Source organism: Neodiprion virginianus, chromosome 3 (genome assembly GCF_021901495.1).
Source record: "Neodiprion virginianus isolate iyNeoVirg1 chromosome 3, iyNeoVirg1.1, whole genome shotgun sequence".
Classification (NCBI taxonomy): Eukaryota; Metazoa; Arthropoda; class Insecta; order Hymenoptera; family Diprionidae; genus Neodiprion; species Neodiprion virginianus.
The window spans coordinates 31284686-31302948 of NC_060879.1; the positions used below are offsets into that span (position 1 = coordinate 31284686).

The following is an 18263-nucleotide window of genomic DNA, read 5'->3' on the forward strand; positions in this document are numbered from 1 at the left end:
TAAAAAGTTTTCGAATCCATTTTTCGATGTTGAATTTACATATTCGATAGCACGGCGTTGTATAAGAATGCAGTCCGTTCTGAAAATACCTTAAAAAGTTCTCGACCCATAAATAAAATTTCGCGATCTTGGAAAAATCACGTGTGATTTTGTAAAATCAGTTTCGCGAATCGTAACATTATAAATTGAATTCGTTGCAAGGCGATATTTGAAGAAAAGTTGAGACACTCGTCCAAAAGAGGTCGGTCCTACGTTCCGATTTCCAGATATTTAATTAAATTCCCTGACTCATCCCGGTTTCAAAGTTTGTAGTAACTCCGGGTACAGTAATTGCTAATCGCGAACCATTCGCAACGGTAATATCGATTTACGCGACTGCAAAATACCAGTGTTGGCTGTATGCTGCGATAGGTTGAACCCGCACCGATTCACATGCACGGCTATTGCCGCAAGGAACAAAATGTCACGTTATTCTATCACCTGGCGTAATAAAATGGCGAAGCAAGCGTGGTATACGTAGACCGTAGTCTGGGTAGGAAGGAAAGCAGAGATCAGCAGGTCGTGAGTTATAACAGGGAGAACGCGGACTCATCCCGCCGCCCCTTCTGGGCCAGCGGCGTTCGGGTTCATCCTGCTCTTCCGAATCGCTGGTTCATTAAGCGTTTAGACGTCGGCTACACGGTACGGGCAGATATTCAGGTGAACGTACGACGGGTCGAAGGGGGTAGAAACGCGCCTCCGTGGTCGAAAGTTCCCCGCAGAAAGGGAGGGGTTAATAGGTGGGGCAAATGGGACGCGGGACGGGGGGAAGGGCAGGGTAGCTCGGAGAATGGATAGGGTGTTCGCGTGGGCGGCTCGCCGCGAAAAGGTTTTAGCGCCGCCGAGCACAAAGTAATCAATCACCCGGGAGTTGTTTAATCCTCGGCAATAACTTATGCACCGTTGTATCGTCGCGGGACCGGGCACGTTGACTTTCCGACCTGTCTTCTAACTTCGTCGATAATCTTCGACTGCGCCATCGGCGACCTCCCGGCACAAACGACATCTCACGTGCCTTTGTACGTCGAAGCTGACAGGAGCGATGAAAAATTTGGCAAACATCCTATTTTTCCCTTCGTGCGAAGATCTTTGCTTCGATGCCACGGTTCACGCGGTATAAAATTGCCGGATAAGTAAACGAGCTACTTACATTTTGTTGAGAACGTTCTTCATCGCCAGTTGCGTTCAATTTCAGTCGCCGATGGAACTTCACTCGTTATAACGTGAAAACTGCAAATTCAATTCACTTTCGATTTTAATTTCAAATTATCGTACAACGATCGTAAATTACACCTTGGCACAACCGAAGTTGGAACGATACTGACTGATTTGAAACAAAATATTACCATCTGACGTTGTAAATATGTACCGGTGCGCTCTGCGTTAAGGTTGAGTGTTTACATTCCTCGAGGGACTTATTCGCAGGCTATGTTTACCGCATGTGTATAGACTAGAGTTTAAGAGATACTTAATTGTAGACGAAAACTGACCGACGATCCACTCGGTTATAAGACATTGGTTTCTACGTCGATCTCACGATTACCATAATTGAAAAAATTCGCTCGGTGTCGAAGAGTTTTCCATTTTATTCGTCAAACTTGACGAACCGAATAATCGTCCGTTTTCCCACAATCGTATATCACCGAAATTATTTCCGGAGTCAGAAGGATGATCATCCGTTATACGACTCAACGGGCTATCCTCGTTTATACAGACGTAGAGTATAAAACGGTTTTTGCCGATACTTTGACAGTTTTTTCGCTCCGTCCCCGATGGAACCGCAGCCCTGCTGAACGGTGCAGAAATATCATCGATTTCGAGGATTAATTCTCTCGCGACAGAGATTCCGTAAGAATAGGTTACAGGGATGGGGCAGGCGTATACTTTTTCCTCGGTATATGAAAAGCAATTGACTCGGATCGGCAGGCCTGGGCAGAGCGCTAGGCGTGTCCTCCTCCGGGTCTCGCTGATCGTTTGAGGGGAACTAACTCGTCGCTCGTAAGACATAAATATTCACTTTCGTCGAAGGCGTTGCCCCGGCCAGCAATCAATTTCGTAGGGCGACAGTAGAGCGCCGGCAAACGAAATTTGTAGCGAACCGTGCGGGAGGGTCGCCGTACGTGACATTGGTAAAGAGGGAAAATATAAAAAGAACAATCGGAGGCAGGGAGGGAAAGGGAAAGGGCGGCACTCGGAGAGCGATAAAAAGACAGCGACGGAGGAAGAAGAGAGAAAGAGGGAGAGGAGCCGAGAAGTATAGAGACAGGCATCGGTCGATCGAACCGATTTATCACCGCCGAGATGCAATCGGGTTTACTCTCCTTCGCTGCTGGCGCTCGACTGTCGATAATGCCGAACGGATCACGATCCGATTCCAGGTATATCCGCAGCGTACAACCACCCCGCGCCATCTTCTTCTATATATCGCGCACCAGATGCATACCTAATAAAGTAGCCGCATCCGGCCTTGCGGATGAACAAGCCCATCACTGCGCAGCGCAGGGACGATTCTTGCCGAAGAAGAGTCCGCGGATCCGAAAGAAGAGTGCCGCAGCATCCGGCTTCGACCGTAGAGAGAGTCCGCGGAACGAGAAAAAACTCGCTCGGATTTCTCAAAAACCGCTCCATACAAACTGAGTAGTCGATTAAATTTTCAATTTGAGCGTAAGGTGGAACGAGCGGATTCCATGGTTAGCACAGCGCCACAATTAAGACTGCGCAAGACAGCAATACTATATACATATTTGCTGCTTTCTGTAAATTCATACAATGGACAGTTTTTGCACTCGCACCGCTTCAGACTCTTGAGATAAATTATTCGCTGTATAGAGACGGGGTTGTGCACACCTTGTACCGAGGCCTTTGCCATCGGACGAGCGTAGCTCGGTAGCGCGTGAGAGGTGACGATGGCATTGTTATCTATTATCATTACCGCGTATCGAGACACAGTGTCCGCCAAAGCGAACACGGTTCTGGTTTAAGCCATACGCGTATCCGTAACCGTGTGTAATTCGTCATTAGGTACGTAAGTTAGAAAATGATAACCGAGTTTGTTGATGTTGAAAATCGGAACCCTCGTCGTTCGTTCCAGATGTTGGTAGAAGCGTTTAATCCCTGATACATTATTAAATGTACAAACGGAAGCATTGTACCTTGTGACCTGAAAGCCACGGTACTGTAAAATTATCTTATGGTACCCGAAGTCTAATTGAATCTGTTTGATAAGCGTGACCGAAAGCTTCCAACCGAAAAACGATTGTCTTATGATACGACTCCAGACGTTTATTGGCGACCTTTGGAACTCGGTGGTTGATATTCTACGAGATATGATAATTTACATACCAGTGAATTCGATCTGCCAAATATTCAAAACGATACACTTGAACGTTCCTTATATTATGTTTTAGTTAGCAATTTTTCCAAGGCATTGAGTACGAAGGTTCGACAAATCCTTGGAAAAATCCTCCCACCGTGTTACAAACATTCTGATTACGCGCGGCTTTGCAAGTTCGAATGATACCGAGGCTGATATGATCACCTCAAGCCCGAAACGGTGTAGGCATGACATGACTGATTTATTGCGAATACCGGGTAGAGAGCGGCGGCAGGTGGAGGCGCAAAGGAAGCTGCTGCCGAGGGATTCGAATAGTATAGACGGAGGTGTGTAACAATCCGACGAATGCCGAGGTGCACGAGCTGCTGCCGGGTTCGACGCTCGGCCGGTCTTCTGGGATATCTCTGCAACGTAGGTACAGCGAAGAGAAGCTGGGAGGATGAGGCGATCTCCGTTTGGTGTAAAAATGGCAAAACAACTGCGGTTTTGCTGGGCGGAGGAGTATTGCGGCGCCGGCACCGCGCATTATGATATCAACAACAGCTAACGCCGGCCGCAAGCTCACTTGGCACAGGGTGGCTGCGCTAGTCGCCCATTGCTGAGCTCCAAACGAGTTGGAAAACTCCGCCCTGGGTCACGGTGGCTCGGTTCTCACCCGAGTGCGAAGCCTTTTCGAGCTTTTAGGATATACCCTGGGGGGGAATTTCACTTCCACGTCTTGATTCCCGCCGTCGAGATGACCGCGGTATAAGTTACGCAGAGGACCAGAAATTATATGGATCAAGGCAAGGGTGGGTTGGGGGAGGAAGGGGGGGGGGGGGTGTCGACCGCGGATCCATATCGGCGATGCCAGTGACGTAACACACCCGAGGATATTAATTCCCGACACCTCGCCACTTGAGTGCTCGTTATACCCGGTAGAAAATGGAAACACCTGGGGCGACACGACCCGTGCACCAGTCGTGTGTCACACTGGTTAAGACCCCCGGGCTAATTTCGTCTGATCGATAAAGCAAACAAATTTCTGACACTAGGACGGGATGCGTGTCTTACGGTGTTTGCCCCACGCCATTTCCCGTATTTATTTCATACCGCTAAACGATGATTTACCATCGGTCTGCAGTCGAGGGATGTATGAAACGGCGCGTCAAAGCACTAAACCTGGACCTATACAACGCGGGAAGAACTCCTAGATGTCGAAAATTTCATGAGATATCTCTGCAAGCGAAGTAGACCTGTGATGATTTGGCGGGCGATTTTTACCGTTTGTGACTTGCGAATTGTGCCGATTACACTTTGGTATTTGGATTTTTCACGATTATTGTCTCAGTGTGTGCGGCTGACATAAAAAATTAGTTTTAAATATTGTTCAACATTTTGCTCTTCATGTTCGTTACGTCTCAAGTGACGAGAAAACTGTATTGAAAAATAAGGTATTTGTGAACTTGGGGAAAACAGTTTGCGTCACTGTAAGTCTAAGAATCTCGAATAGGAATATCAACGCACTACTCGAGTTAGAAAAACGAAGATATAAAAAATTACTGATTTTGAATTTTATTTAGACGAAATGATGGGAAAATACAAACATATGAGAATAAAAATCACATTCAGGACTGTACCAAAACTCGTTTCACCGTATACACGGTACACTCGCAATCACACGCGCGAAGGTTAGAAAACGTTTGAGAGAGATCAAGCTTTCGGAACGCTCGAAGTTGCGTGAAAGCACCTACGGCTGGTCCAATCTTGTACATAAGTACCGTAATAAAAGTGGGTAATGATAGCTGGGAGTCGCTACAATGATATCATCTGGGCCAAGAGACCGAGGGCAAAATTCTTCTTGTCCGAGATATTGCGAACCGCGAGAACGCTTTAGGTACGCGGCGGTATTGTACAGTAAGCTCTCACGTGCAAGAAAAGCCAGCGAATGATCGGCTGGAGTACCGTGAAATAGTACCTCGTAGACAATAGATTGGTATCGGTTAATGGATCGATCCAAGCGGTGTTTTTATCGGTCTTTGTTATAGTCCGTCCTCCTCTTCCAATTCTGTTTAAATTAATTCGATATATTTTTCTTATTCAAAGGTTTTTTTTTTTTTTTTTCTATTTCATTTTCTTTCTCTTCACCTCCAGACTATTCGGACATTAGACGATTCGCGAGACCTCTTCAGAGAATTGAACAGATCGTGTTATTCGCAGGAGGATTTTGCGGCGGTAGACGTAACAAATGAATAGGTCGGCCAATCGTCGGGGAACGGAGCTTCACCCCTACGGCCGCGAATAATTTTGCAACCTGTGTGGGTGGATGTGTACAGCATGTATAGCAGACTTCAAAGAATGTAATGAACGGACTTAACGCTGCTTGAATTTTTTAGAACTTGTAAAAAGGTTGCATTAACAATTGACCAGTACGCTGTTCGCCGGAAATTATACGTGCGCACACGTATAGGTGGTTCCGACGAGATGGCGTTTCGAATTCTTCGCCGTATATAAACGGCTCTTGAACGGCGCGATCTCCTCTGGGAATTTTGCCAGTAGAAGGAAGAGGGGTGCACTTAGGAAGGCAACGCCTGTGTATCATACGTGTATCGATAAATTTGTACCAGACGTAAAATCTCCGGAGAGTACTGGGATGCTCGTTATTAATATAATACACGTTGTATTTTCAGCTGCGGATATAATTATACCGCGAATCGGTAATTAGATACAGAGTAGCCACTTAAGCAGCGCGTTAATTTTAGAGGAAAGTTTATTCGGTACGATATTTTGCTGTCAATATAGTGATATAGGGACTCGTGGAGACGCGCGATGGCGTGACCGGGTAATTATGTCCCCGCACTCTTTTCATCTCTCGACGTTCTCGCGTCTGTGTTTGTTTCTCGATCGAAGATCCTGCACGCCGCGGTGCTCCCGGGCGGAGTGAGAAAGAGTTGTCAGTCGCGGCCATACAGCGAATATAGTGATATACAACATAATATCCCCGGCGTATCCAATTATTAGTTATTATCTTTGATATGTATAGACGGGCGCAGGACGTACACTAAATTACTTATCATTTCAGAGGTGGGTAATTGATAGGTCTTTGTTTTTCTCGATTTAAAAGAGACTGGCGAAGAGAACCTTTTGTCTCGCATTCGGTCTACCTTATCGTTAATAGGTAGGTACCTACCATTTTGCAAATTGGCCTTGCACGGCGCAGAGCGGCGAAACGAAGTTGAGCATTCCTTGTTCGGCGGGAAACACGCCTCGCGTTGAAAGATACGTAAGTATTTGATTGTCGATGGTGCATAGAGTGAAACGCGGGGAGCTATAAGTTACGGGTAAGTTCGTTAAAGCGATGGATATGGGCATGGCGTACGTTAGATCCGTAGACAGAGCGAGCGTAACTAGCCGTAACTATAAATGACACCGGGAGTGGTATCCAGATTGCGATGTGGGTATCGTCGTCTCGAGGATTATAGATACACGGTGCGACCGCACCACCGAGTAAAGGCCGGGTGGTGCCGGTCGGGTGATAAATTCGCTCCTATTATAATGGAGGATCCCCCCGTACGTATGTATACATATATATATGCAGGAGCACTAACGGCGGTAGCGAAACTTTACAAGACGATGGAGTGAGTTACGAGCGCGTGTATACATGCGCCGCGATAACGGATGTGTCGTGGCATTGCGTTACGCAGAATGTCACCAACCGCAGCCACACACCGAGGAAGGAAGATTACCGTGTGCTCAGACGGCGAGACAGGTCCTCCCGCAGCCCGTCAGATCCTTGCTACCGCATGTTTATATCCAGGTATTGTGTCCGCGGCGTTTCCGCGCTGCAGCACCGCCGTCAAAGAAAAGCCAACCCGGCGTCACCGGCGAGTCCTGCAAGGAGTCGGACACCGGTCAGCGAGAATCGCCGCGCCGGCTCAAATAACTTGGGAATAATGCGGAGATTGGGGACCAAGTTAGCGCTTTCCGAGGACGGACAATATATCGTTGGTTAGCCATTACCCAGGACCATTAGATAGCCGGCACGTCCAGATAACGAGCATTAGTCGGCGTGCAACGGGCGGGTTAACTCCGAACGGGCCACGTACACCGATCGTACCCTGCAGTGCCTCTCGTCTGCTGTAACGCAGCTGTACTTAGCCGTACTTTGTCCGTACCGAGGCCCCGCACGGTCGGTTCGTCCTTATAGCGACGGATTATGCCTGAACGTAATCGCAGGGACTCATCTCGCGTTCTTCGAGTGGCAGCGACTCCGCCTGCAACATTGAACGTCGCGCGTTGTTTGGTTTGCAAGAATGTATTATTCGTCGCTTTCGGACAAGGGAAACCTCTCGGACGTTGAAAATTTCAATGCACACAGGACGTACGCGACATCAAGTATGTACCCGGACGACGCTCTATGTCCTGTCTCTTCAATCTGAAACTATAAAGATGCGCGGTGATATGAAGCTTCTTCAGGAGTCAGCGTCATGCGTTCGCGGAATTTATACCGGTATACTTCGGTATGAAACGCCCCCACGCTGCTACTTTTTCACCGTAATGGTCATATCGATTGAAACCGTCTCCCTAGACGAGCCGAGGAACACGAGAACACGGACGATGAACTTGAAACTCCGTCGTCGGCATGATCACCGATTAGCCAGGACCTTTTTGTTCCTGCGTGCGTCAGTTGAATTGCCATTTCGTATTTACCTCAGGGTTCTTGGAGATTCCTGAGTAAATCTGAAGGAGGGAATCGCAGGTAAAGCAGGAGATAAGCGACGTCGTTTTCCCCTCTTTGGCTGCTCACCCTGCTACAGTGCATTTCTGGGTGCGCGTAGGCTACCCACACGTGTAGATCCCGTGCTCCCGAGACCGCCACGCGTTCGCATGATCGGGTACGGGTACCGCGCTACCGTGCGTGATAGCCGTACCGTTTTCTCCGATTCCATTTACATAATTCCTTCGCAAGGACCAAAGGAGTCCCTGCAGAGCTCGCTCAAAGTACAAGGAACGCATGTTAAGCCCGAGCATAGGCGATTTGATTTGGTTCTTTCGAAGAGAGTTGGACGAGGCGAGTCGTTACCGCAATGTGTCCAGTTCTCCAGACTCTCCGAGCTACTTGTGTCAGGCGGTGGTACAATATTCGTAAATACGTAAGCACCATTACTCGCACGCATTCGGACGTAAATACGTATCCGTATTACAACGATGCGCGTGGGTAGGCCGCATATTAGGAAGCGTACCGCCACCGGTTGACTCTTAGCTTATATTGTGGGTCATATTCCGGGTTATTCAGCAGGTTATTACGGGTTATCGTGACAAACTGAGAGCAGCGACTCCTACCGAGAGGCAGTTCCATTTCTAGTCGGCTTCGCATCGCAGGAAAGTCTCGCTTGATCTCGACGCGTTGGAGATTCAGGGACGTTTTTCCTTTCCTCTTTTTTTTTCTGTGCAAAGACGGCAGTGGGACGGGAGCGCAGGGAGTTTTCGAATTCCGAGCACATAATGGCTCGCCGCGGCATATTAGCTCATGGAAGGGCATAAAATGGGGGGATTTTTGAGGGACTGGTACCTCGCTCGAACGAATTTTTTTGTTATCGCGCAATTTTATCACAGCCGTTGTCTGGTATCACCAAATGTTGTCCGTTAAAACTTCGTCTTTCATAGTTGGGCGGTGTAATCAAACTAAAAGCGTTTGCAGTCAGACTCATACTGTATTGTTTATCCGAAGCTTTGAAATGATTAAAATATCCTCAAATAATGTTGCTTACACAGGGAAATCTAGAGATAAGACTAGCCCGAAGAAAGTGCTAAGAAATGAATCACAAAGTGAAAAGCAATGAGAATAATGAGGAACACAAAAACACGATAAGCATGCAAATAAAGATCTATGTTAAGCTTTACTGCACGTGCAACACAAAACATCTCTAAATGTATTACCCAAAGAAAGAAACATAAATAAATAATTAATACAATAATACAGTAACACAAAAATACACAGGAACATGCTGATAAAGTTGTAATAATGTTGATTTTTAAAACACCATTTCACAATTGGCTGGATGATAAATAAATTGAAATTATAAATAATAAAGCAAGGCGTTGGTAGATATTGGTGCTTATGTTTGACAGTTGTATCAGATATCTCTAAATTACTGTAAAAAAAAAAAAAAAATGATAAGTTTGTAAGGAAATTCGAGAATATCCTAAATTAGTGATAAAAAAAAAAAATATATATACACCTATCCTAAAAATATGACAATTTTCTTGAGCGCAGTCCACCCTTGGAAGGATAGCTGTTTCTACGTTCAAATTTTTATAGCCGATTTGTTGCTTTGTTTTCACGTTTTCTTTGTATCTTTCTCGGTCCGGTTTGATCGGTTTATTTATCCTTCGCATTTATGCAAATTGATCGATAGTCAATTACTTCGCAATCACCGGCCGTATCGACTATAGCCATTCGCGACAGATATAATTAATTAGCCTGATGCTCTGCACTAATTAAATTAGAAGGCACGCGAGATTAAATGATCATCGTACTTGGCTATCGGTGTACGTATGTGGGGCAGTTGCATGAATGCCGGTACGTAAGTGATTGATTGCAACGCCGTAGAAGTGAAAATGTTTTCGCATTATTTCCCTGCAAAATGGGATTCGATCAGTCTAATCACGAGTGCTGATCTAGCCCATTCGAGCTACCCACATGGTCCAATTCGCGAGACAGTTATAGAACGCTAAATGCCCCGATCGTTACAGCGTCCGTTGGTATGATAAAAGCGGACGGCATGAGCTTCAATCGGAGCAGGAGACCTCCCTGCCTGGAATAGGGTCCACCCTTCGCGGTACTTTCTCCCGTTTTTGTCCTCTCCCCTCTAACTAACTCAGCCATGACGTTCAATCGGCGAACCGTGAGCAGTCAGACGAGATGAACGAAATAAGGATATACGATCCCGGGAGCGGAAACAGCGAGGCGTTTCCCGGACCATGGAGTGTTCAAAGATTATACGAATTCTCGAGCACAGTATCAGCCCCGGAGATTGATGGAGAAAAGTGCTCCTCGTCAAACTTTAAGGACTCATGAAGCGCTGTGACGTACTCGAGGCGGCATGGCGGCATCGTCGAATTATCTTTTGTTTTCGCGCAAGTGAGACCCATTGTTCCATCCTTCGTGAATGGAAACCGATTTTCGTCTCTTCGGGAAAATTGCATGCTAAAGGTTGAACCAGGCTTGGTAAAGAGCCATCTTTAAGTGAAATAGATGCGGCGACGAAGAAGAACGATACACGTGGAATTGATAGGAGCGTTTAGTCTCCGGATCCCGAGTACTTTCTTCACGGTTCCACACCTCGCTCGTCGCAACGTCCAGAAGTCGCTTACCACCACATCTCTCTGGCTCGTGTCTCTCGGGACAATTACCAAAACTGTGAATAGCGCCGCAGACCACTGAGTGACGTAGTGCTGGACATTGGAAGTTGAGAGACCGCTCTCTTCCACCACAGTTGCTGTACGTCGACACGCGCGGTTATATATCGGCAGATGTACGTAATTGTAGCCATTTATCGAGGGTATGGAGGGCGGCTTCTGGCTCTGGCGGCTGTCGACTGGCTCCTACGAGTCCTGCTGGCTGCGGATGGTAGACTGGAAAGTGTCTGCGGCTTAGACTTGAACTCGGCGGGCGTCTCGCCCAGTCGGAGCTGCAGCTGAGCGCGCAATTCATCACGGGATTGGATAGAGCATACGTATCTGTGTATGGGTACCGGGTACATGCGAGTATATAATACATAAATTATGACGCTGAGAGGAAAGGGGCACTGTACCAAAACCATGAAAACTGCAGGGAAGAGTCGCCGGCTCTCACGATGTGTAATGCGAGTACCAGCCGTGCGGATAAAATATGGAATCCACGGGTTAGAGACGATGCACGCTAAGAGGTGAAGGTCTGAACGAAAAGAAAGCGATGCGAAATTGCTAGAGAAATAGGAGGCGGATTTACCCCTGGGGCTTATATTGGACCGTTACTGTTGATTCTTTGTTGCGTTTTTCCTAGTCACGGGTTTACTTCTATTTTACTATTTGACTAAAATAATGTTTTCCAAGAAACGCTAAAGCTAGAATGCGAACACGAAACCACACTAGACCGAGTTCCTTTGCATTGAGTTTTATATGCTCAATTACGTTCGTATACAGTCAAAAGATAAACTCTCGGACACTCGAAATTGAACACATTTTTAGTGTGGACGAGTCGAGATCTTAAAGATCTTCGTTCTTGATCGCTTGTGGAAGCGTCAATAGGATTTTTTGGACCGAATAGAGGCACAATATCAACTTTTCCAGTCTTCCTTACAACCAATTTCATGTAATGCGATCTTACACACCCTGTTCCACAAATTTTTTCCAAGTTCACGAGCCTGATGTTTATGGGGCTTGAGGATTTGGTTTTATGTTGACTGTAAGATCGATAAGGAACTGGTCGAGACTGCCGTAATGCTCGTGATCAAAGATAGAATATACAAGCTCGTGTACAAACTAAACGATTTCAATTTCATTTGATGGAAAGATAAGCTGTCTCATTGCTAATATTTTAAACTAGAAAGTTGAAATTAGTCTCGTGCAGAAGGCTGGCACAGTCCAAAATTCCCATAACCACAATTCTGTGGAATTGTATTTTTTTCTACAAGTAAGTTGATCTCCGTGACATCTCATTCGTGCAATAAGATACGTATATCTCCGTCGCTTTTAATTTCGTCTAACAATAAACCGAGTCTGGCCAGTTCAAGCATCAAGATTAGGTTAGGCCGTGAGTTGAGCTGTACCGAATAAGATTGAAGCGGAGAGATTTGACTAACGTTTAAATCCAGAGGGAGGAGTTGTTTTAGTCAACGCCGAATAAGCTCAGAAAATATTAATTTCAAACTTTAATTGACTTCGTAACTCGAGATAACAGCTTTTCTTCCAAACTTCCATAGTTTTCGGTAGCCAAGTTAATAGTTAATTAAGGTCACTCTGAGAGGAATATTCTCCTTAAACATATCTGTATCCCCTTTCTTTCTGTACTTTTTCTTATTCTCAAATCGCGCCAATTTCTGCCGCAGATATTTATAACTATCAAACATTTTTTGCTACGGAGGCGATATTTACTGTAATGGCACGCTGTTACGGTCCGCTAATTGAGGCTCATTACCCGAGTTTATAACAGGTTCCGTAATGTACGCTACGTTTCTTACATTATATCCTACTGCAAACATGTTTTTGGAGTGCTTCACAGTGCCCCAGCGGCAGACGGAGAACGAGTATGGTAGAGTACAAGGGGGACGATTTATTTCGCGATCGTAGCTTCCTTCGTCACATTTGTTTAATTATTATTTCTTGTTATTCAAATTAGTCAGATCATCGATCTCGACCGTATAATTTGCACTCGTAATTTCCAGATACGCGGTCTCCGACTTCAAATAAAATACGTTAAAATGAATGAAAGGCGCCAGATGGGCGTAATTATAAGATTGTTAATTATCTGGGACTTGAAGGACTAATCAAAAACCGGTGAAATTTCAAAGCCATAATAATAGACATTGATGAGACAATTGAAACGGTAAAGATAACTTGAGTGAAATAAAAAAAATTCAATAAAAACGTATCAGCACGGTGATCAGTAATCCGTCTAGCTAGGCCAATGACCATCGCATTTTCTCCTCTGGCGATTACTCACGAATTATACACCTCGTGTTTACCTTCGGAGTCTTGTGTACTGTAAGCTCCATTTTTTTTGTATAGATCCAACTCCTACTTATTTGCCAAGGGGATAATTACACTCGTGCCGTGGAGTACCGTAATGATACACAGGTCTGCGAAATTGAAAACTACATTAGCGTATTCATCAGCATTTTACTTGCTGCTCTATAAAAAAGGGTGGTCAAGAATTTGCACCATTACAGAGTTTTTAAGCTTTCTGCCTGATATTAATGTAGTAAAATATTTTCGGTCAATTCCGAGTCGCGTTGAAACGATATCTGAACAGCCCGTGTAGACGCAGACGGAAGTTTACACTGAGCTACGGAGAATGGCGTCTTAGTTCTTGCATGTAGCAGTAGATCAGACGCGTCAGAGTAGCGTATAGGTATAAACGTACTCTGGGAGCAGTGAAATAATTGAGATTCATTCGAGACGCGATCGTGCTGCGGTGCCACTTGTAATTCTTTCCCACTGCCTCGCTGATCCGCGGGCACTTTTTTGTCTCGTCGTTTGTTGGAAATAGCTTGAGAAATACGAGAGAGCGAGAGAGAGAGAGAGAGAGAGAGAAAGGTGGACAGAGAGGTAGATAAAAAGAAAAGCAGACCGTCTGGAGGTGGTATTGCCCGGACAAAGTTAACTTTACGTTCAACATCTGCCCAGGAAGGTTAAAATTTCCCTCGGGATTATTCCAAGTTTGCCACGGGTGAGTATCTTTCGTCCTATTAGAGAAGGGAATCAAAATGCATTAAGAGCCGAGAAGTACTTGAACGTAGAATTGTCAACGATCCGATTATCTGACTGAAAAGTAAGACAAGAATCTTGAATTTCGGAGGAAACTAGGACTTTGGCTATACCGCTAGAGACCACGACGAAATAAACGAATACAGACTCATCACCAGAAACAGAGGAAACTTATACGAAGGAAAAGTGCCGGGGAACCGTAGTCGTCCATCATCTTTGGTCCAGTAACCGATAAGGTGGCTAATTCGAAACGGCTCTAGTGCCAAATCCCACGCTTCATTGACTCTGGGTAACGGATGATGGAGACGGATTCACCGCTCCAATGTGTCATTCTTATTGAAAGGTTTCAAAGTGACACGCGCTGGGAGCAAACATCGCAGGCACACGTGTACGAGAATTTCAATAATCAGACTCGTAATAGCGTGTAATTGAAAGGAAATTACAATCAGCCAAAGTGTGATTAAGATGGAAAGAAATTCCAGCTGAGTCAGGTGAAACTGTATGAAGGTATTCATTTCGGTGATTTTCACAAGTCCTTACAAATGAAAATTAGGACCGTTTGCAAGGTTCAAGTAACTCTGACGTGATTCAGGGAAAAATCGAGTCGTGCCAGTTGCAGGCTCTACTTCATTTTGGCGTGTTGTCGGAAAGGCCGGATAACGAGCCTATAGACACTTGGAGGCAAGTGTAGTGGTTGGGTACACCACTTTGGAGATTTCATTAAGTTCGCGCGAGCGGAGCGTGGCTTTGAAAATTCCTCTTTAAAGCGCCGGATCAGACGGAATTTCGATAATGGGTGTGGAAGTAAAAGTTGACGAGAGAACGTGCCTGTGTGTATGTATTTCGGTGGAGGGACTTGAAATTTAAGACAACATTAACGGAAGTCGTGTGATTCTTAAATTTCACCGACAAGAATATCTTAATATTGAAATCATAGCGAAGAACGCCCATGAATATTATTCAGGTATTAAAAGTAATACAAGGAATATAATCCAAAATCGATAAAGCTTGATAGAATAAATTTCCATCGCTCAACGACGAAGAAGCTCGAGATATAGGCGGAAAGATTTTCTTCGTTAACAACGATACTGATACAAGTTCGTGCACTTACATGGAGGAGAGAAATTATTATTGCGAGATTGTTTAAAGGGTGAAATAACGGTCAACATCAACTACAGATGCAGTATAAATCCGTGCCCTACAATCGTAACACAATGCAGGCTACTAAAAACAAAATGGTATTACTTGAAATACTTTGCCGCAGTTTATTTTTTTTTTCACTTCGTTTTCCGCAGCGCTGAAAATGATACCTGCCTCTGGCATATGCAGAGCGGAAACCTTGCATTTCTCCCTCTATTTAACCGTCGTAAAAAGTTATGTGCGTGATAGGCGGTTTAGAGTATATGATTCAGAATTATCACTCAGACAATTTATTAATTTTTGTTGTTGGAATCGGGTTACATAAGAATACAGGGAAAAAGAGTCACGGTTTGAATAGGATTAGCGGTACAGTCAGTACCTCACGTTATGCGGTAACAAATTCAATTATTCTCCAAAGGCGATCAGAATTGGGCTTAGCAACGACCAGAACTTTTATGGGGATGGGAAGAGGGCGGCGTAGTGGGGAAAGGAGCATAAGAACTCGCACCGCATAAAATTAGAAACATGATTAATCACGCGTAAGATGGTGAGGTCTATGGATGACTGAGCATATATATGTATATATTTTTCGCTCTCCTGTTATGCGGTCGCGGGCCGCCTTGAAACCGCGTGAAGTAAACCACCACTTTCAATGGAAAGGGTGGAGTCGAAACTCACGCTTTGAACGAGATGGACAATGGAAGGAACTAACCAAAGAACCTGTAACGCAGGCTTCAACCAGACTGTAACTAACGTTCGCAGAGATGATTGCGTTTACAAAGCATTAGGTTAATTGCCTTCTAACATAACACACAGATACCTAACCTAACCATGTTTTTTGTGTCTATAAACAACAGAGTTAACTCGACATGAATAGTTCTATAGATTTCAACATCACGATACGCTAATGAAAATCTATACTTGACTTACAAAATCGCCGAATGAACAGCGTCTACAATGATCGTAGTTCGTCACCGTTGCTCCTTTTTCATACTTCGTTTGCCAATCAATTAAAAAAATTCTAAGGACGTGACAGTATGTGAAGAAAAAGAAAAAAAAAGAACAACAGACAATCAAGTGACTCGTATTAACGAAAACTGACGTATAATTTCGAAATTTGGTTCATTGTTGCAGGTCCGCCAACTACGAGAACTCCACCAAGACTTGTGAGCTATCCGATATGGATCGGTTGACTGTTGCTGGTTCCGGCGCCTTCCAAACAGCAAACGGCTTCGACTATTTGGAGAACCATTGCGTCGAAGAGCCAATGAAGCTCTGCGAATTCAAAAAGTTGACCGGTCGAATTCTGAAAACGGTAGATTCAGTTTACCAGGATGTTGGATCGGCCGACGAGTGTCGTGAACTTTGCCTCAATTCGCCTTTCCGTTGTCACACCTACGATTACGGCGACACCGGTGACATGGTTTGCCGCCTCAGTCATCACTCTCGCGCGACCCTCACCGACATTCAGGTAAGACTTCGATTAACACTTGACGGCATCTCATTCGTTATGCTATCCCACCTTGGTATACACTCTCGTACAGTATACTGGATGTAGTATCAATCCGCGGGTCGGGGTCTCGCTATGTTATGATCAAAAGACGCCATTTGAAAACGTCAAGGTAGAACGTAATTCTGGAAAGAAGAGAAATTCCTACTACGAATCTATCCCTTCACGGAATCCAGTGAAAGGATTTCATGAACTTTGTAGGTGTGGGATTGCGGATTGTGATTTGATTTGATTTGATATTCATACTACGGCCAAATTTGTGAAATTCTTCTAAGCGATCTTGTAACTTTTGTAGTTACGACTGCAGTCTTCGAATACGCTTGTTTTGTTGCATAGGAACCTTATCTAGACGTACCCGAAGGATCAAGCTACGAGCTGAGCTCCTGTTACAACGTAACGATAGACTGCCAGGCCGGTCAAATGGTCGCCCACATCCAGACTAGCAAGCTTTTCAACGGTAAAATCTACGCCAAAGGCTCCCCGAATTCTTGCGTCGAAGATGTGAAGTCCGATCTCGAGTTCGAGCTGCGCATGGCCTACGACGACCTTGAATGCAACATCCGTCAACAGGGTCTCGGCAGATACATGAACGACATTGTCATCCAGCACCACGACACTATAGTGACGAGTTCCGATCTTGGTCTAGCCATAACCTGTCTCTACGACCTGACCAACAAGACGGTGTCCAATGAGGTTGACCTCGGCGTTCACGGGGAGATCACTCCCGCCTTATCGGAAGAGGTGATCGTCGACTCGCCTAATGTGGCGATGAAGATTACCGATCGCAGTGGAAACGACGTCGTGCGCTCTGCCGAGGTTGGAGACCCCCTGGCCCTCAAGTTCCAGATACTGAATCCCAACAGCCCGTACGAGATCTTCGTCCGCGAATTGGTGGCGATGGATGGCGTCGACTCCAGCGAGATCGAACTTATCGACGCACGCGGATGTCCTACCGATCACCTGATTATGGGTCCACTCTATAAGTTACCCACCACTGGCAAGGTAAGCGCAGCAAAGACATTATTCGCTTGTGAGAATTACTGTTTTTCATCGGAACCCTCAGGTCTCATATTTAGGACTCAGTTCAAGGTCTGTGGGAAAGATGAGAAACCTTGGAAACTACAAAATGTAACTTTATGGAGAAAAATCGTTCGCGTATATTATAAGGTGCATCAAATGTTCAGAAAATGCTAATTCCGATTCAACGGTTTCACCGTTCTTCGACCTTATTCGAGTTCCAGCAGACCGAAAAAAAATTTTAGTTGCAAATTGGTCTAGCTAGAATAGAAGCACCGGGAGATGTAATGCATCGTCGTGTAGGTACGTGGATGGAATGCGCTGGTTGAAGAGAAAAACCGAAATTACCGTGCGGTTACGTATTGTTCTAACAAATTTACGAGTCTGGAGAGATTGCGTGGAAGGTAAATTACGTTGGCAAGTTATGCGGGAAAAATTTCTCGCCATCTGAACGTATAGAAAGCAGGTTTTGGAGTTTTTTTTTCCAGACATTTACTCTCAACTTCATCTAGATTTAATTACGATGAAGACGAGTGAGTGCAGCTCTTACGAACGCAGAGAATATAACATTCAGGAAATGGGGTGGGGGGATTTTACGTTCCAGAAAGATTTAGATAGCATTCGTTGAAGAAGCCTAATAAATGGTAGAAGTACCTACGCTACCGGTTGCAATGGGACTGGTTTAATAGATGGTGTTGTAGATCTGGTCATTTTGAAAGATAATGTGGCTCGGTTCGCCGCAAGCGTACGCGAACGCCGTGAGCGAAAGCAATA

The 18263-nt window shown here is 45.2% G+C and overlaps 2 protein-coding genes across 12 annotated transcripts in view; one reads left to right on the top strand and one right to left on the bottom strand.

Annotated features, from left to right (window-relative positions):
* The window catches only part of LOC124299982 (autophagy-related protein 16-1), a 237884-nt gene that overhangs the window by 96875 nt on the left and 122746 nt on the right, over window positions 1–18263 (bottom strand). The gene's annotated exons all lie outside the window — the stretch shown is intronic.
* The window catches only part of LOC124299981 (uncharacterized), a 93513-nt gene that overhangs the window by 70274 nt on the left and 4976 nt on the right, over window positions 1–18263 (top strand). For all 3 annotated transcript variants that reach the window (XM_046753539.1, XM_046753541.1, XM_046753540.1), the window contains exons 4-5: window positions 16097–16433; window positions 16809–17474. In XM_046753539.1, the coding sequence (XP_046609495.1) occupies window positions 16097–16433; window positions 16809–17474 (1003 nt within the window). The remainder of the gene's footprint in view (window positions 1–16096; window positions 16434–16808; window positions 17475–18263) is intronic.